A 25125-nucleotide genomic window follows, 5' to 3' on the forward strand; every position below is an offset into this window, starting at 1 on the left:
CCTATAAATATTTTCTCAGAGACTACAGTGTGGAAAGCAGTAATAAACATACGTGGATTGCAGTTACTATCTTTTTCCCGTGTTACAAAGCCCACATGGATTTCTAGGTCTTGCACTGAGCAGTTTTGAAACCTTGATCCCTAAGTCTATATCTCTCCTCTCACATTCTTGTTTATTTTTTCTGGTAAACAGTGGGTTTATATTTTCTGGAATCCTTTGCTTTTCATGATGGCAAGATGTTCACGCAATATTCACTTCACTTATCACCGTAATTGGCAAAGGCAGTTCTGAACCGTGGGCATATGCATTGCCTGCTTTCTGATATCATACTTTCCAGATGGGATCTGACTATGTTTTTTAAACAAAATTGGAATGAGAGTGGAATCAAGAAGAGCTTATTGTTATGAAAGGACACATTTCATTTTTTATATTAAATGATTTAGATGATTTTTTCATATTTTATAGAATCACTAGGGAAAGGCCTTGAATAATAATTAGTAGAGTCTCCTGTCTCATAACTAAACTCTGCCTACCAGTCTCAGAATGATGGTTTTCTATCTGACTGTCAGAAATGCTTAGATCATTATAGAGTCCTGGCTTAGCTTAGTAAATTCTAGCATTTGACCTTTCTCTTGGCTTTTCAATTCATATTTCTAACCTGCTGTCAGTCCTCTGTTTGGAAATATAGACTCCTTGATCAATATCCTCCAAAATACATTTCACATAAACAGAATCTTATATATACAGATCACTTGGAGATAAGAATCACTCAGACATACTCCACTGTGCCCAGACACTCTGCTGGAGCTGTCCTCCTGGACCATCCATTAACCTTTATGTATCAAGCATCAGCTACAACTTGAGTAGTCCTGGTCCACACCCCACTCACTGCATTACCTCCTCTGAGCGCCCAGCATCATTCAGCCTCATCAAGAAGCTTCCTTCTGGCCAGATATTGTGTGTATCCGTGCCCTCCACCCTCCCCTTCTTATTCCTTCTTGGCTCCTAACGGTGTCCTTACCAGTTCCGTGTGGTTGCCCATCTCCCTTCAGATGTCCAGGTTCTCACCAGCCTCAGCAATGCTAGGGATTTCATTCTCTCTGGATCTTCAGTCCTTGTCATCCAGGCAGACACACCAGGTTGTTTGCTGGCTGCTGGGTGACTGAGAGACCCAGCTCCTCAATATAAGTGAAGGGACCAACGCAGGGCATCCCTAAAGCCAGGGACAGCACACCAGGAAGAGTGAGATGCAAATCCATGCCGCATCCAGAGCTACTACTAGAGAGAGACAGCCAGTTCCATTTCCACCATGTGCATTGAAATGTACAGATTTTAAACTCTTAGACCTTCATCTAAAACATTTAGACAACCTCTCCACAAAGCTCCATGTTACACATTCCCTTTGAATGACCTCGCAGAAACAAAAGCCAAGGCATTAGAGATACTGACCTTGGTGTTTCTATGTAACAAACAGATTACTTTGAGAGTGTTGCTCAAAGTTGAAGGAAAAATCATTCTCTTAAATATGTTGGGTTGTTTCTCCAGAGGGAAAAAGTCAGGGTCCACCTGGCAAACTAGAAGTCTATTTGGCTGCGAATATAAGGAGTTAAATATTCCCCAGAACAGGAAACTTCATGTATGTAGCCAAAAAATAATATGTACTAGGTGACACACTAAATTTAACTATTACTTCTACAACGCATGCTGACACAAAAATCAGTGCCTGGGAAAGGACTGGAAATAATCAGACAGAAATTTCCCTCAGAATAGAAGAGCTAAAACCTGTGTTTATTTGGTTATCAAGATGATAACTTCTTTATGAAATCATAATAGACCTATTAATAAGCCTGCTAGCTAGGAAAATTTCCACAAGCAGCTGCTTTTTGTCATTGGTAATTTAGAAAACATGAAATAAAAGGTGTTTGCTATCAGATTAGATACCTTAAGAATTTCTTTATCACTTTTAGATCTGAATTTTAGGCAAATAATACATATGGTAAGTCATACTTAAGTGTTGCATCCTTTTCTCCAAATCAGTTTCATTCATTTCCCCAAATAAGAAAACCACCCTTAGAAATGGGTGGATGCAGCTAATCCAGGTATTTAAAAGATTTTTAAGGTTTATATTTCAACTCATCTTCCTCCATCCTGGGCAATAGATGTTGGTTGCACCAGTGGCACCTCTCAGATGAATTATTATCAGTGATGCTGTTGATTTTCATTGTGCTGTTAAACGTTCCCAAAAGACATCTAGCCACTTATATTGGAGTCATACAGGAAGAGATGTATACACATAAAGCATTTTGGTTATGCCATTTTGAAAATGCCATTTGTCTTCAATAATAGTACCTATCTCTGTGGTTATTGGAAGGATTAAATGAGATAATGTATACAAAGTCTTTGAGCAGTGCCTTGTACCTAATGAATGGGAGAAAGCTGTGCCTTTGCTAATTCTGCCTCTGTAGATTGCTCCCTAATATTAGGTTACCTCTTCCAGTGACCACTAAATGGATTTGTTTTATTTGTTCATTCAACACTTATTGAGCACCTGCCAAGTTCTAAGAATTCTGCAAAGTGTGGGAAGTGTAAACCCATAGTGATAAACAAAGCTTCTGTAACCCCTGACCTCATGGAACTTACAGACCAACAGATTACTAAATCTCCATTTCTACCAACTCTCTTCCTCCCCTCCATATTAAGGGACAGCTTGTCTGAACTGTTTGTATATTGAAATGATGATCCTTCAGGGTCAAACTTGCTCTCAACTGATACTTGTTCATCTGATTAATAAGACAGCTATGTCTGTTTCTTCACCCTAATCAAACACATTACCACCCATGAACCCATATCCTCTAAATTCAGCTCACCTCCTAGAAAATAATATATTCTTGATCCCCCGTGCTGTTTTTCCCATCTCTGTCCATATCATCCCTCTAATCCAATTGCCCAAAGCAGAAAACCTGGAGGCCTTCCTGACCCTGCCCTCTCCCATCCACCCCACAGCAGATCCATCGGGGAACTGTCATTTGTAGTTCAAAAACTGTTTTAAATTCACCAGCTTCCTTCACCCCTCCACTTTGCACCCTCATCAGTGCCACCATCACCTCTTGCTTGGACAACTGCGTAAGCTTCTTAACAAGTTTTCTTGTTTCCACTAATGCTGAATTTCTACCCATTGTCTACTCAGTAGTGAAAATAGAATTTTGAAGCAAAAATTAGACTGTGTCTTATGCTAACTTAAAACACCTCCGTGATTTTCCATCTTGTGGAGAATAAAATATATTATTATGACCTATTAGCTCGACATGGTCTGGCCCTCAGGAATGCCTCAGGGACTCCTCTTGCAGTCACTTCAGCCCCTTTTCTTCAGAGTACTCATGTCAGTTAGCACATATGTATTTGTTTTTGTTGTCACTTGATTAATGCTGGTCTCCCTCACTGGTCTCTAAACTCTACAAGGGCAGGGATTGTATGACGTTTATTTATCACTGTATTCCCAACACTTTGCATAATCCTGAAAACTTAGTAGGTGCTTCATAAATGTTTGCTGACTAAACAAATGAACGCACCTCAAACTCTAACCGTGCCTGTAATTTTGGTGGAAGTAACATTTTTAAATATTAAAATTAGTAACTAATAATAGGGATTATCTGTGTGTAAGTTGGTTTACAGGTTTATCTCCAACTTCCTGGAGATTCATTATAAAAGTCTTCTAGAATTGTAGCCCAAAGTCTTCATAAACATCAAAACACTAAAGGTTGAAAGATGGATATTTTTGTTTTGATGTAGATATTTAAATTGGACTCCTTCCTTCCACACTGTATAGTCCTTCCAGAATGACTACTCAGAATCATAATACTCACAAAATTAGAGCTCAAAAGAAAAAAACCTTTCCATCTCCTAAAGTAGAAAGTTAGACCCAAATATATTAATATACATATTTTATATTTCTCTAGCAGCTACTTTGGAATTTTTATAATAGTCTATATTTACTAGAAAAAAACATGTCTGGCACATATATGAATGGGTCACTTAGAGCTCGGGTGGTAATGGTGGTTCAATTTATATTAGGCTACATGTTTTACACAGTGCTATTTATCTATTAGACATGAAAGGACACTTTGGCCATTTAAGTTAACAAAAACACAAAGGTAGCAGGGGAAACTAGAAACATTGAATAGAAAGAAATGACACTTGAAATCTATTTTTGTTGCATTTTCACATTTTGCTCTTCATTCTTAAACTCATTTCCCTCTGAAATATAAGGACATTGTATTGGGAAATAATGTGTCTTGAAAACCGGAGCCAGCAAGCTTATGATCCAAGTGGTAATGACTTCTGTAATCGCTAATGAGGCAATGGACGTTGAATATCTCAGTGTACTCATTGGGGCCAGCCTCTTGCCTGTTCTACAAGAAGCTGTCATGTCACATTTTTGTCCTGACTCCGTGAGCACTTTGATTCCTAAACCTTTCTGAGAAACCTACTCTGAAATCAAAGTCAACTTTCTTAGATGTGGTCAGACAAGGTCACATTAAAACAGTTCAGTGAACCTGCAGATCAAAGTTGAAAGGTAATGCCTCCCTCCCAAACTTGGCACAGACCCACCTGCTAACTTACCTTTCAGTTTCTAACATGCCTTTTTCACCTTCTTTCCAATGGGCTGGGAAAATGAGAGCTTATCCTCTGAAAAATGGTAGAAGAGTTTCCTTAAATCAATTCATTAGGAAATTGAACACAGCTGTATTTTGGAAATGCACCTTTATCCAAAAGAGTGGATCACGAGGCATTTTGCTGAAGAAATACCTTGATCAGAGACTGCATGAAGTGAGATGTCCAAAATAAATCCTTACTAATTCATAGTAGGACTTCTTTAAATCACAATTTTATGGTAATTTCAGGTTCATGGGCTTATTTTTGGCCTATATTACCAGGATTTACCCTCACTCTTGAGTGACCCAAAATACTAGACAGGATTCCCGCTGTCCACATTTTTGTCCTCCACTGCCACGTTCCATCCATGTTGAGCCTTGAGATATTATCCAAAATGGCACTGCAAAGGGGGAGGGAATGGTGACTCTTGTTAGGCATGATCTTAACATCTCACGACCTAGGTTTTTTATCAAATTTCTTGTGATTAAAAAAAAAAAAAAACAACCTTGCCATTGCTTTATATTTCAGTGTTCTGTCTCTTGTGGTCGAGGGCATAAACAACGAAATGTTTACTGCATGGCAAAAGATGGAAGCCATTTAGAAAGTGATTTCTGTAAACACCTTGCTAAGCCAAATGGGCACAGAAAGTGCCGAGGAGGAAGATGCCCCAAGTGGAAGGCTGGCGCCTGGAGTCAGGTGAGCAATGCTTCTCCTCTAACGACTTCTTCCTTACCTTTGGCCATGTGGCTGACCCCAGTGTGTTGGCTTGTTTCCCTGCTCAGTTTCGGTTTTTTAGAGGGGAGTGTGGAGACAGGAAAGGAAACAGCCTTACGTCCGAATGCTCGCTAGCTGTGGGACCTTGGGCAAGTGGCTTCATCCCTTGGTGCTTTGGATAATATATATACTAGGACAGTTGTGGGGATTAATTCTAAGTGGTGATAGATGTCAACTGTGTAGGACAGAGTAGTCCCTCAATGCTTTGCTGATGGCATTTTTATTGCTATTCACCATTTAGAAAACCACTAATTCAGATTCAGTAAGGTTGACTATGGTAACCTGGCAGGAATTGAGTTCAGATTTACCTTTGAGGTTCTTAAAGAAAGAGCTGTCAATATGAAGTATTAAAGAATATTTCTCAGCCTGTTAGATTGTATACAGTAGAGGTGGGGGATAGATGGGGAAGTTTTCTGTCATTTCCTAGCTCTGCGACCTTGGGTGATTTGTGTGACCTTGCTGACCTGACTTCATATAACTCTCATGAGGATTTATTGCAGTAATAAATGCCACATACTTAGCTCAGTAGTTTTAACTCTAATAATCTCTCGAGAGTAATGTTTTGTTTGAATGAGTACAGTATGTGTATATACAGTGGGAAAGTAGGGGAAGTACCCAAGAAACTGATTACAGTTAGACTCCACTAATTCTACACATTTGCTAAATTCAGTAGGTTTCACTATTGAATTCAAGACGGAACTTGAGAAGCTTCTATTTACACGTTAACAATTGATGGGTGAACAGATCACTCATATCTGGCCCTTAAAGTATATCTTGTTACTCCTCACTTACACGTTTGCTCAGCTTAGTTGAAGGTGCTTACTTAAAAGTAGTAAGGGCCAATGTCTTTTCACATATTCTGTATGTAATATGCTCTTTCTCTGCATTAATTTGATGCAGTGAGGTTTTGCTGAGTTTGTGGTTCTGTGCAGTAGAAATGTATGCACATACTCTGGAGAATCAATAGGAAACCAGGTTCAAGGTTGGCAACCTGTAGAATTGATTCTTTCAGAGCCTGGATCTTGATTCCTAACACCCCAAAGAAGCTTTGTACAGCTGTGTTAACATGAGAAGGAGTTGAGAATCCTCCATTTCAACAGGAATGATAGGAAATTCCTCTAGAAATACGAATTTTTCTTAAATGCTCTGGGCTGCTGTCATTGTCCCCCATACCTCACAGTCATATTCCCCTTCACACAGAAATAAAATGTGACCTGCATTGCACCCCAGCAGAATAGCCTCAGAGTGCTTTTATCATATCATGTTTTGTTTTTATTTTTATTTTAATAGTCAAAGCATCTGTGCCCAGCCAAAGCTAGTTCCTCTTCTGGCTTCTTCAAGGGATCAGATTTTTAGGCAGTATTTCGTACTGGTCATCAGTAATGGTTTGTCTAACTGACTACTGTCATCTCTGACTTCCAGCCCTTGTATTTTCGAGCTGTTCAATTCATGTAAAAGCCTATAGCTAACATTATTTAAGATACCACACTAATTAGCTTGTCCTCTTGCACACTTTCATGCTGTTATTTTTCTTTTTGTCCCTTGGCCTCTACTTATCTATTTGCATCTTGTCAAGATGCACTTAATTGATAGTTGTTATAAAAGTCAATTCATTTAAAAGAAGGATGATTAAAAGAATCTTTCACTCTTTATTGGTAAGCACAGAGTGAGTTTTACTCTTGTATCCTGTGAACTTGATGGAAAGTCTAAAATTGCTCACAAAGCTGGGATGATTAGGTTTGAACCCTTGGGGTTTTTCCAAACATAAAGTAATAGGATTATCGGAATGCTTCCCCAAAAAAGACTGCACCTGTTCAAAATGATTGCTTAGGAAAGTCTAGTTACCTTTGTGGAAAATGCAAGTAAACACAGTCGTGTAATGGTCTGTGGCTAACTTTCTAATGCTCTGATTTGATTTATAGAAATGAATTATAAAAGCAGGCAAGATAAGATGCTACACGGGTAAAATCTGATTTGTGCAATTTTGAAACATACCTGAAGATAATCAGACCCAGAGGTTGATGGAGAAAGATAGTCTGCATGATTAAAGATTATTGGTTTACTAATGATCCCATGGTAAACAGAAATATCCCTAAGGCAGTAATATAAAGCAAGAGTAATGATTACCCATTTGCAAAAATATTTAGAAGATTTTGTATCTGGTTCTTCTGTTTTCTGCTGGTGGCTGTATTTTAGTCATCTCATTTTCAAGGTAGGGGAAATAATTATTGTAATTTCTCATTATGTCAAAATGTCTGGCAATAATAAGGCATATAGAATATTGGGATAGGAAACTAGTACAGCCATGCTAATCTTCTTTGTCTCTTCCTCAGAATTAGTTTTTTTGAGGTTTAAAGTGGAATGTTTCACTTTTATGTCTTTTGAACATCTTGAATGTGTCAAGGAAATTTTCCTAGTAAAAGAAGAACTTTAATTGAAAAACATACTCAAGGTTTTTTTGTTTTTTTTTTTTCAAAAATTCATGTTCAGTTTGTTTAGATGATTTTGATCAAGAGCTGAGGGATGAAATTTTCAGACAAAATCAGCATCTGATTCTTGATTCAGCTTGATAAATGTGAAGGCTCTGTTAGTTCCATGATTCAGAAGCCTTCCAGAGTAAAAATCGTTAATGTATCCTATTCCTATAGAAAAGCTTTCTAAACAAAAGAAGATTAAGAATAAACAATAAAAACAATCAAATTAGAATGGAAGTAACAGTTTGCCATCATTCATCTATCATGAATTCACTATCATGAATTCATTCAGCCCTGAGATACCAGTTGTTTTTTGATACTTGAACATTTCTGTGGTCAGGATGGTCCTTACATTAATAGAAGGTCATGATTAATTGCTCCTTTTTCTTTCTCAGTGATACAAAGTGTAGTACTGTGTCTTGAAGTCAAGGAAACACTTGATTTTTTTAAAGTTCTTCAGTGCTCATGCCAAAATGGAAACCGGCAAATTGCATTATGAACCTACCAGCCATTTTTGGTTGGGATTTTTTGTAATTACCGTGAGAGTGGCTTGGCCATGGTGATTATGAAGTGTTTAATGGAGAAACATGGCAGATGTACAATGTGTGTCCTTTGAGAAATCTTAGAAACCCCATGCACGTGGTCAACGATGAGAACTCGATGCGCCTTAGTGATTTGTGCTCTCTGTGACTTGTATTTGAACTGCAAACGTTGATGTTGAATTGCTTGAAAACAGTCCTTTCACCCACACTCTTGCTGACGCAGTACAAGAGGCTGCATAATACTAGCACCATATTTTAAAACTGGAAGCCAAATCCTAGTCCACAGTAGCCTTCGTTTATTGCCTAGGATAGAACTTATTTGAATTACTTTTTGTTTTAGTTTTTGCTTGAGTTAGGGTGATTGTTCTTTGCCTTATTTATGTGTGGAGTATCTATGTAAAAGGTTTACTGGGAAGTAGGAAAGATATTTTATGCAAGATGCTTAGCATAGAACTAAGGTCTCCACTAGCAGTGATTTTGTAACTCTTGGGATGTTTGGAGGTGTCTGGAGACAGGTTTAGTTGTCTCAGTTTGGCAGAGGAGAGGGAATGCAGCTGACGTGTAGTAGGACAGAGCCCAGGGATGCCCCTGAACTTCCTCCAATGCACAGGACAGCCCCCGACAAAAATGATCTCCTAGGTTGAGAAACCCTAGAATAGAGCCTGGCCTAGTAAGTGCTCACTAATTTGCTATTATTGTTACCAGTTGTTATTTATTAAAGTTAGTTCATACTTTAGTTAGTTATTAAAGTCGTTATTTTCCAGGCTAATCCCTCCTTTGAATCCTGTCATGGCCATGTAGCAGTCACACTGATAGAAAGTATGTAAAATTCTTTCCAGACTTTCAAGTGTGTATTACAGTTCCCTAAGCATCACAAGTTCCATAGAGGTTCTTTTTATCTATAGAAAGAAGCATTAACTTTCCCCTTTAAATCGATGAGTTCTGCATACTAACATTGCATAGCAGGGAGTCCAGAGAGATGAAACACAGCTCCTAGCTTAGTAGTTTAGAACTAAAAACATCTGCGTTCAAACCTGCACAAATAGACTGCCATGCAGGAATGATAGTTGCAGGGGGCGGGCACATGTTAATATGCTGCTCAACCTTTTTCTTCTGCAGAGTAACTAAAAATTGGACTACATAGAACAAGAATTAAGCACGCACATGTGCACACACCACCACCATCAGCACCTCCAGGGTCACACAGAGGTCTTTCTGATGCTGTTTTATTCATGGGGTTTCTGCACAAATCTCTCAGAATTTACCAAGCAAGTCTGGCTCGCTCTGTATGCTAAATGTTGCCTCCCCTGAGACAGCACAGGAAGAAAAGTTCAACACAGAGAACTGCTGATGCAGTACACTTCATTTTGAACCAAGATTACCATGGATGCAGGTTTCACAGAGGCAAGGCTTATTGTACCTTGCTGTGCATATAAGCCCTGTAAAAACCTTTGAATATGTTAAGTCAGGGCTAGCTTTGGCAATATGAAAATCAAAAGCCACAATGACATTATTGTATAATTGAAACTTCCTCTGTCTCTATTTACCCTTTGAAAAAAAATATTGAACATTGTAGAAATTATTTCTTAAATATCAGATGCTTATGGCTGATAATACCTTACCTTTGCTGAGCCGTAAGTAATAATTTAGTAACAAACAGTAGCATCAAAAAGAAATTCCATTTACTTAGAACCTGGATGGTATACACCCAGAAAGTCTTTAATGTTTTTTCCTTTTTCTTTACCTTATTAAAGCATGATGAGATTTTGAATGTATATCAGCTCTATGCAAACTCAGACTTGTTTACTTAATCTTATTTTTTTCCTTGTGTTTTTACTTGGATACATTGTTCTGGAATTGTTCTGTTTTATGCTTAAGGCCCCAAATTCAAATACTCAAAGAGTGTTTTGGTTGTTGTTTGCTGTCCGTGGTTGACAATTTCTGTCATTCCCGTGCTAATTCTCCCATGCCATAGTTCATTCATTTAATGTGGAGTCAATGGGAAACATACACATAGCTCCCCAAAGTATTAAATGGCCATCTTCTGTAGATAAGGCAGTCACTTGTGCTCAGGCACCCTCTCATTCCACCCAGAGCACAATGACTTTAAATGTCTGATTTCTTGTGGGTCACAAACTCATTCAATCCAATTAATACAATTAAACCCAAACAATAGTAGCAATGTTGCTCTAAAATATTTCCTTCTCTTCAGCTAGCTTTGATGTGAACATTTAAGCTCCTTGCTTGGCAGACTTATCTGAAATGATATGATTTCCCAAGCTGCCTTCTAAATATTATCACCTGTTTTCTTAGAATCTGAAATGGAAATAATACTAATATGCACCAGAATTCATTAGGGGTGCTTCTTGATAGTAAATTCCCATCAGCCTCAGAGTAAGATGAATCCTGCTGCAGGGTAGTTGGACAGGAATTTTTGTCTAATTTAAAAGCTTGATTCTATTCTGTATGAAGACTTCCTCTTAGGAATATGACTTTAATGTATGTTAAGTTTATTTTCTCAATCAGACAAATGAATGGAGGCTCAGCTATCACACAAACTTGGAAACAATTTTTAATAGCTAAGTGAAATAACAGGCATTTCTTTCCAGTTAAATGTTGCCTTTAGTTTCTCACTGTCAAAAGCTTAATAAAGATAATAATTCTTGGCCTGCCCATGAGTGAGATTATAAAACCCAGTAACGAGGAAACCACTAAAAAATTAATTTAGAGAAAAGTTAATTGCAGATTAACAGGGTGTTTTGCAGCTTGGTCAACAAAATGTTTCAGCCTGATTAACAGTACTTTTCACGGGCTGAAAACACAACGCCCAAGGAAATAGTTTTTTTCTGTCAGCTTTTATTTTTCATACATTCATCCAAATTCCCCTATCTCCAGTAATAGGAGCAAGAAGAAGAGGAGGCTGGAGAAAATAATTCTACTTATAAGGCCATAAAATCTTCAGTGATTTTCTCTCCTTGAGTTATAATTTTCATCTGCCAAGAAATTCTCTTGTGTGCAACTGTCTCTCCAATTTTCAAGGCCCTCCAACCTTCCGCGATAGAAATCACTTGGGATTTTCATTTCCCATGGCAGCAGTACTCTAGGATGGTACTGAATGTCTCTGAATGATGTCTCCTGGCCTCTTCCATTGTCCAGTTTTGTTACCTTGAGAAATTACCCCCAAACTTGAGTCTCTTCCTCACTCAACTGGCTTTGATAGGCAATGAGGCTGCAGATTGTAGACATTTCCTGGGTCCCTTTCACTGGAAATTAGAAAACCCCGTGATGGCTGTGAAGATCATTGGATTAGGAATGCCATCCCCAGGTCCTTGACCCTCTCCACCCTGATGACCGCCCCCTCCCACCAGCAGCCCAGAGCTCCCACTTACATCCTCTTGTCCTTGTAGTGCTCTGTGTCCTGCGGCCAAGGCGTGCGGCGGAGAAATGTGGGCTGTCAGATGGGGACGCACAAAACAGCCAGAGAGACCGAGTGCAACCCCTACACCCGACCGGAGTCGGAGCGCGCCTGCCAAGCCCCGCCGTGTCCGCTCTACTCGTGGAGGGCAGAGGAATGGCAAGAAGTAAGTAGAGCCAGGAAGTGGGCACCTGCCAGCCTCTCGCTCAGCCCCCTTGCTATCATCACATCCGTTCCCCTGTGAAGCCCTCCAGCGCGGTGAACAGGCTGGCGTTTTCCTACCAGGTCACTGTCAGAGGGCAGGAGTTCGTTCCAGGCAGGGTGGGAGAACTCCTCCTTTTTCTGCTGTTCCAACGCTTGTGTTCTTGATGTTGCAAATCTGGCTGCCTCCAGAAAAAGTTGAACAGGCCGTGGGCCAAATGCATGAAGATAACTTTCCCAGAAGGAGGGGGAGATGGAAGAAATATTTTTGAATGTGTGTATTCAGACGTGGTCATTTGCGTGAGTTCAGACAGCCACTGGGCAGACCCTAGGTAGGATCTCCTCTGGAATTTTTTTTTTTTCTTCCACAGCTTCAGCCATCAGCTGGAAGGCAGGCATTTCATTTGAAACCCGGATTAATTAGTGAAGGATTTTCAACATTTAAAAAACTGAGTGCCTCTGAAGAACTGCTCCATTGATGCAGAAATAGACCAATTTGTTTTTCTCCAAGTTAATGTCTAGTTAAAGAAAACACTAAGTGTCCCTGAGGAATGGGCTGGCTCTAGCAAGGATAGGACTTTCGTACGGAGGATCCTCTGTTTCCAGTGGAGAAGATTCAGTTATAGAAAAGGGAGGAAAAGATATTTTAAAAAGAATACTTTATCTACTGACATTGGAATGAAACAGAAAGTACAAGGTGTAAAATGTTCAGAGATAGGAAGATTGAGACAGGAATTTCCCACCAGGAATAGTTTTTCAGGACAGGAGAGACAGTGCCTGGCACTCTGGTGAGTGCTTTATATTCATTTCAGTTCAGTTCAGTTCAGTCGCTCAGTCGTGTCCGACTCTTTGCGACCCACATGTTTATTTTTGTTATGGTGTAAGATTGAGGTCCAGTTTTATTCTTTTGCATGTGGTGCTTTGGATATTATGAACCTTTTAACCATATTAATTCCTCCAGCCTATGAGCACAGAATCTTTCCATGTATTTCTGCCTTCTTCAGTGTCTTTTATCAATGTCTTGTAGTTTTCAATGTACAGATCTTTCACCTCCTTGGTTAAATTTATTCCTAGGTGTTTTATTCTGTATTATTCCATTTTAAATGGGATTTGTTTTCCTATAACTGCATTCTTAATCCTTGTGGGGATTCAGCCTTCCAGCTCTGTTCTTCCCTCTCTCTCACCTTCCTGATTGATTATTCCATTGTTTTCAGTCATCTCTTTTCTTTAGGAGTCTCACCCTCTCTGTCTACTCAAAAAAAAAAAATTCTTTTTTCTCATTTTCCTTTTCAAAGGAAACTCTAGGGTTTATTTTTATTTTATTTTTCTTTTCTTTCTTTTTTACTTCTGCCAGACAGTGGTAGAGAGGAATGGCTAGAGCAGTTATATTTCAAATTAATTGTACTTGAGCCACACAAGTTGCTGGGAACCCCAGAGGCTGTAGAATTCTTCAGACTTGGTTATATCCTGGCCCTGCCACACTTCAGATGCTTGACTTAGAACAAGGATGTCTAATTTTCTGAGCTGTGAGTTTGCCATCTGTAAAATGGTAAAATGGTAACTATGCAAAGTCTCTCTGGGAAAACTATAAATAATCGAGTGGCTTGGGGATTGACAGGGTGCGATACGGAAGGGAGAGAATATTTCTCTGTCTCTGCCTGTGTCACCACTTGACACTCTTTCTGATTCTTGCTTTAGACCTACCGCCGCCTGCTCTGTCCCTCTCTGTCTTCATGTCCTGCCAAACTCAACCCTGTGCGACTGCTCCAAGGAGCACAGAGTAAAGTGTTCAGAAATGAATCTAAGCTGACAGCTGACGCTTTAGCCAACTTTTGAAAACTCTGGCGTCAGTTGGGAAAATGCATGCTCCATTGACACTTCTGACTCCCGCAGACTAGAAATCTTGCCAGATATGCACTGAGGAGATCCTCTTCTCTGATCATCCAAAACGTGCCTAGAAATTTACATCTTTGCATGTGCCATGCAGATCGATCTTTCTAAATCCTTCCTCAAATATTGCTTTCAAGTGCCATGTAAGAACAGAAGACCTACGAAGAAAGCCTGGCCTGTGGCTAAATTTAGAAGTTGGTCAGACAGAAGCAATGAGAAAAGCAGACTCTGATAGTTACCCTCCTGCCAACATGCTTTCCCATCAGCCTGAACCCAAAGTAAAGAGTTGGAGACTAGTGGACCTGGTTGGTCAGGGGGGTTGGAGGCCCTCACATGACACTAAGTTGGCCAAAGTGAGACTCAGGGCTGCTAGATGGTGGAGGGAGAAGCTCCATCAAAATAGTTTCTCATTAGCAGGGCATGCTGGTGGTCCTTTCCAAACATCTCCTTGGCCACAAGGCTTCAAGGGAATGCTGTGAGCAATCGGGCAACCACCTTCATAAGCCATGTCACGAAAAGAGTGGCCTCTCATCCTATTTACCTGGGGCAGGCCTGGTGTAATTGTTAATTGCCCCTCCTTCCATGGTCTAAAGTGTCCTTGTTAAACAGTCAGCTGGGTGGTCACTTGATAGTCCACCCCCTTCATGCCCTCAGTCAACCTGCACCTTCATTCTGGTTCTCTCCTCCTCTGCACCCACTCACTCTGCTTCCATTTTACCTGATATGTGCAGATACATGTCTTAACTTCCCTCCCCTCATCAAGTGACACCTTGACCTAATGTCAGTGAGATGTCAGGGCACAGCCTTAGAGCCCAGTGAATCAGATGCTGGACACTTGCTACTCCATCCCATCCCATTACAGGAAGTTCTCTTCTTCTTAGCTGTTCTTGACAGCTAACTCAGAGCTGTTGTTGGCTTTCTACATGTGCATTTTTTTCATTTTGCTTCCCCCTTGGACACTATTAAAAACCCACCTGTTTGTGGGCAAGATGTACTTCATGCCAGGCATATAGCAAATGGCACCCTCCTCTTCATGAGAAATAATCCAAGCGTCCACCTGGAGAAGCATGAGTTCCACCTGCGCACAATAGCATGATCACCAGGAAGGCTGTATACAGTCACACAGGTTGTACTCTGTACAAACCCAAGGGTGCCATTCCCATAGGCTACAATGTGAGGGGCATCCTCTATGATTATCTGGCACAGTGGCCCTAATACAAATGATAATAAAAGTAATACATCTCATTGTTCGTTAAGCTATGGACCAAGCACTCTATTGAGTATTTTTATATGGAGGACCTCATTTAACCTTTTCCATAACTTTCTGGTGTTGTAATTAAATTTTTATCCTCACTTAAAGATGAGGAAGCTGGAGGCTTAGCTAAGTTAATTCATCCAAGTTCATGTAGTTACTAAGTAATAGGGCTGGGATTTGAAGCCCAGAAGCCTGACCTCAGGAATACATGCTCTGAATCGTTATATTCTACCTCCTCCCATGTTGACATGCACCCAAGGTGAATTCTTTTATTTTATTTTTGGCTTGGCCAGCCTTTTTCTGCATAGTTGGCATCAAAGTATTAGTAGAATTCTCTAGAGGGTGACTACCCCACCCTCTTCTTAAAATGAAATTCTTGGTCCAGTTGGTTGATAATCAGACCTTAAGGCATGTGGTTGAGGGGAAGTCTTGATGAAGATGGAGCATGTCAGTGGTCCCCTTTGTGTATTGAGAAGCCTGTTGACTATACTGGGGAAGGGGGGTTAATGTTTATTCATGGTACCACAAGGGTAGAGCCTGGACTTTCAGATATAGCACACAATAACTGAAGAAGAGAAAAATGCTCTCTTCAGAAAACCACAATGTTGTAAACAAGACCACCTGGGACTCTGGGAAATTGACATCAAATCTATGGGCTCCATTTAGTTCATCTGCAAAATGGGTATTATATGTCAGACTTTGCTGAATCAAGGTCTTAGATTAAATGAGGTTAAGTGAGGGATTCAGTGCAGTGCCTAGCATATTTTAGGCCTTCTGCAAATGTTACTTCTCTTTGGTATGGTGAACTCTTGATGGAGAGTTCAGATGATGACCAGTGCTTCAGCAAACACTGTGTATCACAGTGTTCGGCTTTTAAGATCACCTGCCAACTTTGGGCTAGTTATTTAGCTTTTCACTGCTCAGTTTTACCCACTTTTGAACTATTATGCTCTTGAGGGTGAGTTTTAAAAAATTGACTTTTTAATTCTTTTGAAAATTACCATCTTAAGAAACTATAGTATTATAATCTATAAATTTATAGATTATCAAAAGCCCTATAAGTAAGCTCATGAATTTACTTATAGGGCTTTTGATCAAATATGAATTCTGAGTATGTGGGTTATACATCCTTTAGCTTTAAGGAATAAATCTCCCAGGACTTAGGAGTGTTCTTTTTTTTTTTTACCTTTTCTTACCTTTACCCAGAATACTCTCCTTCCCCCCCTAGTACCTCTGTATCACAGTAAGGCTGCTTTCCTCCTTTGCTTACTTCAGTGACCCTGGCTCATCCTTCAAGTCTCAGACAAGGTGTCATATCTTTTCAGAAGCGCTTGCTGATCACACCTCCCCTCAAATGCCTGAGTCAGGTAGCCCTCCTGTCCACTCTCACTGCACCCTGAAAATACTCTGCTTTAACAGCTAGTGCTCTGCATCATTTTTGCCTGTCTTTGCTGTCGATACTGTCAGCTGTCTGAAGTCATTAAGCTTGTTCACCAGAGTTTTCCCCAGCTTTTAGCACAGTGGCTGTGGCATTGAAGACACTTTATGAATGAGTGACTCCGTGATGAATGCAGTGAGAGAATAATAGTTAGGTAGAGGGAAGAAGGAAGGAAGGAAGGAAAGAAGGAAGGGAAGGAAAGAGGAAGAAAGGGGGAGAGAGAGAGAAAGAAAGGAAAGAAGGAAGGAAGAAGAAAAGACTTTATAAAACAATACCTGGTAACTGGCTTCAACTCTAAAATCACAGCGTTGTAAAATGGCTTTTAGAACAGTCAGACAAGCTCTGTTTTTCCTGTAAGGACAGCTGTTTTACTTTCCTGTCACATTGCCATGGACAAGCTGTGCTCAGATCTGCCTGGCCTTTGTAGAGCTGCCCACCCCATGGCTGTTTGACCCAGTGCAGGGACTTGGACCACGCATATTTGGATTCTAAAAACTTTTATTGATATCAGCTGTAAAATGATTCCCAAGTTCATCTTCTTAGCACAGAAAAATTAGTCATAAGCTGCAGGTCCTTGGCCAGTTGGTTACAAAGATTTTATGAAGTTTACAGTAGGGAGTGATCAGGTTTTGATGTGTGAACAAGGGCCAAATACTACTCATTCCTTCATTCATGTATTCAACAAATCTTTATAGAGTACTTGCAAAGTGCCAGGCATTAGGTGTTACGGTTACAGTAGAAAGTGTGGAATTGCTATGGTAGGGATTGATTGTCTAGTGAAAGAGACAGACAGAAGACAAGCAGACAGACATGTCCTATGAAATCGCCAATTATGAAAAGTGCTGTGATAAAAAAAGAAACAATATGGACAAGGTGCTGAGATAGAGAATGATAGGCTAGCCCTACCTTCTCTAGGGTGGTCAGGGACAAAGTGCCAAGAGGGAGTGATTCTAGGTGGAAGAGAGAAGGAGGACAGAGCCCAGCCTGTCTGTGGACCTGTGATTAGTGATTTTGGATGTTCCTACTGGGACACACTGAAGGCTGAGGTAATGGGCAGCTGTGTTTGTCTGTTTGTTTTTAATCAATAAAGAATTTTAAAATTATGTACATTTTTAGATATAATGCTATGACATGGTAGATTATAGTGCAAATAGAATTTTTCTGTGTGCTTTGGAAAACTAGGAAACCCATGTGACTCTCTGTATTGTGATACTCCCTTTATTGTGATGATCTGGAACCAAACCCACTATGTCTCTGAGGTGTGTTTGTATTGGTTGAATGAGTGAATGACTTTAAAGTTACAAAATGTATCCACACAGTTATTTCTGCCTTCTCCCCTGGCACATATAATATTTTAGGACACAGATGGCCAAACTCCACTTTTAAAATGAACCTGTTGTAATTTGAAGGTTGCTTTTTCTTTTTTGGATATAAAGCAATGTTTGGATAAATTGATTTTTACTTTCTGTTCCTTTTAGCCAAAGACACTGTTTAGCACAACCAGAACACTATACTGTCAAATTCTTCATTTGTTCATTTGCTTGCTTTCCCACACACTGTTCAACAATGATAGCCTGACCCTAGTAAGAACACAACACATTCTTTCATCCATGGAGAAAATCAGCAACCATACAGGTTCAGCAGGTGAATATGAAGAATGATTTTCTTTCCTCCATGGTTAGAGTACCTAAGCAAAAAAAGTAAAACAACTCGATTCCAATCTTTTAGGAAAGACAATTTGTACTCATTGTATTAAATGATCCTTTTTAGACATCACCCTGTGGTCAGCCAAACTAGCTAAAGAAAATAGTGCCCTAAAAGTTTGTTTTAGATCTTCCTCACCCTCAAATTTAAAACATTATCCCCCCCCACCCACCCCCCACCGCCGTGAGTTTCAACACATTTATAGACACATGTCGCCCATGGGACAAGGGGCAAACTACCCAAATTAACCCAGGGTTGTGATAGTTGCTTACTGAATCACAGGTATGCTGAATTTCAGAGAGGCTCGTAGTGTGTCTTATATACTTTGTATAGATTTTTGTAAAAGCTATAAAGAAATTGGAGAAAAATCTTCTGAAAATTAAACTAAGCTTAGTAGAGCTTTTCCATCTGTTTTCCAGAATATTCTAGGTCATATTCCAGGATAGAGGAAAGAGTCATAGATTTTACATGGGTGGGATGGGTGATATTACTGAAAGCTAATAAAATCCGATAGTATGGGCTGGATTGCTTTCTGATTACCCAGCCCGTATACTCTGGTTAGGATTTAAAACTCCAGGAGAACACCCATGCTAAGTGATTTTCAGAGCCACTGTTGACTCATTCCAAACCACTGGGCAAGTCGCTTATTTACTTACTTTGGTTATTCTGAAAGTTATATTCAAAATAAGGTTTCCCAACACCCTTTGCCACCATTGGCAAGTAGTTTTTATGGTAGTTAAGCATTACTTAAGACCAAGAGAGAAACATCTAACAAGCAGAAAAGTAACCCTTGCTTTTCTGCTCCAGACTGTTACTTACTGATGTAGCTTAAAGTCCTATGGATTAGTGAAAATAAACGAGGACACTGGAAGGTTTAGTCCAGGTTGACTGCTCAGTAATCATGTTCTTCTCTCCACTACCTAAGTCCTGATTTCTTAGGAATTACCTTTTCTGTGGGGAGTTAAGTATGTCTTCTGCACAGATGTACACATGACAGATTAGCCAGTTTTGTTTTGTGACATTCAATGGCTCATTTAGCTTTTTTTAAAATGAAGCAACAGAAACATTATTACTTCACAATGGTTCTCAGTATCCTTCGGGAGAAGAGAAATCCCAAGAACTGCTGAGTCAGAGCTGGGCTAGGCGTCAGGCACAGCTAGTCTCCTGCACTGGTAGGAAGGGATTTGCTCCTCTATGCCCATCTCACACTGTTTGCTATTCAGATTTGTGCCCCAGAAAAATTATGAATGGTTCCATACCCTAGATGTTGAGTTTGAAGCAACAGAAATTTAAAATTAAATTTGCAAATATTTGGTAAGGAGCTATCAAGACACAGCCACATACATAGCCCCTCTACTTTTTGAAAGAAGAAAGCAGCTCACAAAAGACATGGATATACCAGGTGACCCATCATTTCTAACTCCTAAGGATACACCCAAAGGAATTGAAGTCAGGTGTTCAAATTTGCATACCAATGTTAATAGCAGCACTCTTCATAATAGCCAAAAGACTGAGACAACCCAAATGTCCATTAACATTTGAATAAACAAAATGTGATATACCCATACAATGGACTATTCAGCCATAAACAGGAATGAAATACTGATCCATGCTCAACACGGCAAGACCTTGAAAGCATTCTGCTAAATGAAAGAAGCCAGACAACAACAGGCCACATATTGGATGATTCCATTTCTATGAAATACCCAGAATAGGCAAATCCATGAAGGCAGAAAGTAGCTTGGTAGTTGCAGCAGTCTGAGAGAAAGAGGGAATGAGGAGTGATTGCTTAATGGGTGTAGGGTTCCCTTTTTGGGTGATGTGATTTCACAACATGGCCAGTGATTACATGCCACTGAATTGTACACTTTCAAATGGTTAAAATGGTAAATGGATTATGTTTATTTTCCTAACCAAAAATAAAAGAAAGAAGGAAGGAAGGGAGAAAGGAAGGAAGAAATGAGGAAAGAAAGAAAAAGAAAAGAAAGGCAAGGGGTATATGAGATAAGACATCTCTGGGTCAAGCTGAATTCCACACTCAAATGCTTTGGGATAAGGCAGGTCATAAAAGCAAAGGAGACTCGTCAGAGACAAAAGAGAAATGGGATCTGTGACGCTCTCTAGTCTAAAAGGAGAAAGTTTAAAATATATTGTGTGAACAACAATGACAGTTCACAGTAGTCGGATAAGGCCCCAAGACAACAGAGTTTATAATCCTTGGTTAAAGGAAACCTAAGCTGTCCTTGACACAGGTTGGTTACAGTACCTTTCCTATGTAATCTAGAGTCTTGAAATGTTGAGTGACACCGATGCTTTAGATAGGACAGGCTTTGGAAGACCTTTAACAGCACAGATAACTAAGGTAAAACTTCTACAGTGGGGTTTGCTCTTGGTCAAAGTAAAATGAGATAAGTAATTTGTGGTCAGCACAAAGATCATTCTAGATTGAAACATACCACTTGCTCTATGTTCTCCACATGGTTTATGGGAATAAAAAACATCTATCCTGTTTACCTCACAAAGAGATGGATAGCCTGGGATCTTTAGGCAGCTAAATCCTAGTTTATTCTTTTGAAAAATGGAAATTATAGTAGTGGCTCAATCTTGATCCCTAGCTGTCTACTTCTCTAATGCCCATCTTTGCTACTAAAATACAGCTCATCTCTGTGCTCTTTGTTTCCATTACCATTCATCCAGACCTATCATAGGGCCAGACACTTCTTAGGAAGTTGGTAGATACTGGCCAAATGATCCAGGGACGACACCAGTTCAGTCTGGAGAAGAAAAGGCTGTAGGTGCCACAGAAAAGCTATCTCAGGTGCCTGAGGGTGGTTATTTGTAGGAAACAAAACTTGTCCTTTATGCTCCCTTTGAATTAACCACTAGGACAAGAGGTTGGAGTCAGCAAAGAGATAGGCTTAATTCTATGTTATGAAATGGACCACCTGAACAGGGAATAACTTCCCTGACTCTAGGGGAATTTCAACATCAACATCTGGAGGCCGTACGTTTTAAAGAGATTTAGTGTTTGAGTGAGTGAAGTAAGGTTCTTTCCAAATCCAGTTTTCGTTCATTCATACTTTCATTGCTTCATCCTGACAGTCACTTATTGAATGCTGATCACTATGGCAGAAACAGTATTGTTGTTACCAAGTTCAAGCTCATGCTGCTTGCCATATGACATATCCGTAAATCGAGGGATGAGGTATTAGGGCAAGGAATAGCAATTTTCTGACGTGGACTAGTGTCCCAAAGAACCATCTTAACCAGAGCTAGACTTATTGGTTGTTGCAGACTTCTTGATACCAGAATTCTTTGTTCTCAGAGCTGTCCAAGTAGGTCTGGTCACAACATTCCCATAAACCTCCAATAGGACCATTGTTATTTTCTTTTAGGCAGCTTTTTATGCTTATATGAATGAATACTTTAAAGGTCAGAGCCGTGACGATGGGCTGTAACATACATTACAGGCAACATTCTTTTATAAAAGGTGCAGAGGCAGCATGGCTAAGTAAGGCAACAGAGCACAAGAGTTAGAGCCAAAGGATTTAGATCCAACATGGAGTCACGTGTGTTCTTCTCAGTTACCTTGTTAAGTTACGAGGGTAAAATAATGAGTTCTCTGATAATACACTCAACGATCTCCCAGTCTTAAAGAGTATATAGAAAGGAAAGTGAATTATCACAATAATAAGACATGAGAAATCCTTTGTTGTTCTTCCACATCACCACCTGTTTTGTCTGTCTGTAACAGTGCACCAAGACTTGTGGTGAAGGCTCCAGGTACCGGAAGGTGGTATGTGTGGACGAGGACAGAGGTGGTGAGGTTCACGGCGTGCACTGTGGCATGAGCACAAGGCCTGTGGACCGCGAGAGCTGTAGTCTGCAGCCCTGCGAGTATGTCTGGATCACAGGAGAATGGTCAGAGGTATGGTCTTGGGGGTTCTGGAACCGCCTTCAGGCAGCAATGGCCTAGGGGTGGCAGACTGATGAGGGCAAGAATGGGGGAGACGCACACCCACCTGCTGGTTCTTTCCTTGAGCACTGGAAGCCCTCAGACAAGTCCCTCAGCCTTCCTGGGCTGGAGTCCTACATAGGCAAACCGGGGGAGGTCCATGAGAACGTGTCCAAGCTCCCCTCAAGTCTAAAATTGTGTGATTCACCCCGATGTCCTGTTATTATCATTAGAAAGGAATTCTTAGAGCATGGCTATAGGTGCCCGAAGAAGGGTAAGTATAAGAAAACATCTTAAGGGACTTTCCTGGCAGTCCAGTGGTTAAGACTCTGTACAATGCAACAGGTATGAGTTTGATCCCTTGTCGGGGAACTAAGATCTGCCATGCTGCAGGGCACAGCCAAAAAAACGAAAATATCTTAGCATGAGGGAGGCAATAAGAAATGGTGGGGACTGTGACAAACTAGCACATGGTGTGTGAAAGGAACAGGTTCTCTTCCCCTCCAGTGAAGGCCATGCAGAAATGTGGGTCCTGTGTTAGCAGAGGTGATCTTTCAGAGTCAATTGTAGGATGTTCCCCACTTTATTCCTCTCTCCGACGCCCAGCCCCCAGAGATGAGAGCCTCTTACACATCAGAACTCTGGTGTGCAAAGGATAAAGGAAGCCAGAGGCACTCAACATTTTCAGGATGCTCTTAACAGCTGCTGAAGGGTGTGTGTTCTTTTCAGAGCCGTGGAGGCCTCTGGATAGAACTTGACTGTTTTTGGAGCTCCCTTCCATTGCTATAAAAGACTACCTCCCAGCGCATCCCCCACATAAATGGGAATTTCTATTGCTCCTGTCTGGTAGAGGAAAAGGGTCTTAGCACCTGCCATCTCAGACGTTCAGCCTTTAAAGTAGTGCAGACTGAGGTCAAGGCGTGCATTTTAGATACTCTAAAATACCCACAGCTTGGACAGACACCATTTGTAAGCCATCTACCCACGCATGACGTACCTCAGACGAGCCCTGCACTCTGCTGGCCTGGTATCAGCTGCATCTTTGGGCATTTGAACAGCAGCAGCCAAAGAAGGAAGAAGTGGATGCAGAGTGTTTCCAAGTCTCGAGCCAGCTGGAAGGGAAGGCCCGAGGATGTTCTGGGTGCCTGTGGCTGGGCTGGCTCCCTCCTCTCTCTCAGACCCCATCACGGGGAGCCTTCCCCCTGGAAATGCTATAGGAGCGGCCAGCCATGTGGCTTAATGTGATAACTCAGGAGACAGCAGGAAAAAGAGACACTGGTTTTAATAGGAAGTGAGAACTGATGGAAGCTATGGTTGTTGTCATCGTTTAGTGGCTAAGTCATGTCTGACTCTTTGCAACCCCATGGACTGTAGCCTGCAAGGCTCCTCTGGCCACCGGATTTTCCAGGCAGGGAATACTGGAATGAGTTGCCATTTTCTACTCCATAGGATTTTCCCTGACCAGGGATCAAACCTGCATCTCCTGCATTGGCAGGCAGATTCTTTACAACTGAGCCAGGAAGATATGATCCCTCCCCCCGAGAAAAGCAAAACACACCACATGCTGCATACAGTTTCCAGGGTTCATCTGGCCTCTTCTTTGACCTTGAGAATCCTGAAACTCTTAATTTTGTGTAACATTTTTACAGCAAGTGGCCAATTATTTGATGACTTTTCCCAAAAGTATCATCAAAACTAAATTTGTTGGTTAATTTCTGTTCTCTTTTTAAAACAGTATATTACATAAAGTATGTAGCTGAGGAAGTTGAACACAATCTAGAAATCTTACCAATAACCAATTAGATGTCCCGTCATGGAAGGGAGCTGGGACACCTGTGAAAAACTTTTTTTTCCTTTTGTGGATTGTCTGGGTATTTTTAAGTGCCATATAATTATGGCAAAGGGCCTAAATGACTGCATGATTTAGAGAGAGAGTGAAAGAGAAGCAGAAAGGTAACATTTAAGTCAAGATCCTGGATTGGCCAAAAAAGTTTGTTTGGGCTTTCTGCTACTACAAAACCTGAACGAACTTTTTGGCCAACCCAATACATAGCCAGGGAGACAGGAAACAAGAGGGACTGAGCAGAGGGCAGATGGGCCAGTAGACCATCAAGTAGGGAAGGATATTGTCCCACAGTCCTCTTTGGGCCAAGAGCCTGGATTTTACACAGTGGGCGTCTCCAGCTCTCTCTCTATCTCACTGGGTCACTTCTCAGATGCAGTCCTGGTAGGTTCAGAAAAGTGTGATTTGTTCACCCTTGTAGAGCTGTGGATGCTGTAAGTGGACCCAAAGACAGCCAGAGCGCCTCCCCCATCTGCTTCTCCCCTTGAAAATCCAGAGCAGGGGTTTGAGGTGCCCCCAACGGGGGACTCTTTGGGGGCGAATATGCAGTAGCAGTATGGAGCCTGGAAGGCTCCTGTAGGGCTTGCGTGTCCCCTGAGTGCTGTGGGCTGCTGCTTGTAGTGCATAAGAAGCTAATAAAGAGAGCTCTCTGCCCCGTTGTCGCGGGGTCAGTGTTCGACGTGGAGGTCAGGGCCCTATTGTGGCTGCCCCCAGGCCCTGCTCCAACCTCTGCTCTCTACCCGCCTCTTCCCAGTGCTCAGTGACCTGTGGAAAGGGCTACAAACAAAGGCTGGTCTCCTGTAGCGAGATTTACACCGGGAAGGAGAATTACGAGTACAGCTACCAAACCACCATCAACTGCCCAGGCATGCAGCCGCCCAGCGTCCAGCCCTGCTTCCTGCGAGAGTGCCCTGTGTCGGTCACCTGGAGAGTGGGCAACTGGGGGAGTGTAAGTAGCCAACTGGGCGGTCACGGTGGCAA

The 25125-nt window shown here is 41.0% G+C and overlaps 1 protein-coding gene across 1 annotated transcript in view; it reads left to right on the forward strand.

Annotated features, from left to right (window-relative positions):
- ADAMTS9 (ADAM metallopeptidase with thrombospondin type 1 motif 9) overlaps window positions 1–25125 on the forward strand; it is a 162287-nt gene that overhangs the window by 113959 nt on the left and 23203 nt on the right. Inside the window, exons 29-32 of the mRNA XM_068981738.1 lie at window positions 5182–5349; window positions 11851–12024; window positions 22101–22274; window positions 24899–25093. Coding sequence (XP_068837839.1) covers window positions 5182–5349; window positions 11851–12024; window positions 22101–22274; window positions 24899–25093 — 711 coding nt within the window. The remainder of the gene's footprint in view (window positions 1–5181; window positions 5350–11850; window positions 12025–22100; window positions 22275–24898; window positions 25094–25125) is intronic.

Source organism: Capricornis sumatraensis, chromosome 10, assembly GCF_032405125.1.
Source record: "Capricornis sumatraensis isolate serow.1 chromosome 10, serow.2, whole genome shotgun sequence".
Taxonomy (NCBI): domain Eukaryota; kingdom Metazoa; phylum Chordata; class Mammalia; order Artiodactyla; family Bovidae; genus Capricornis; species Capricornis sumatraensis.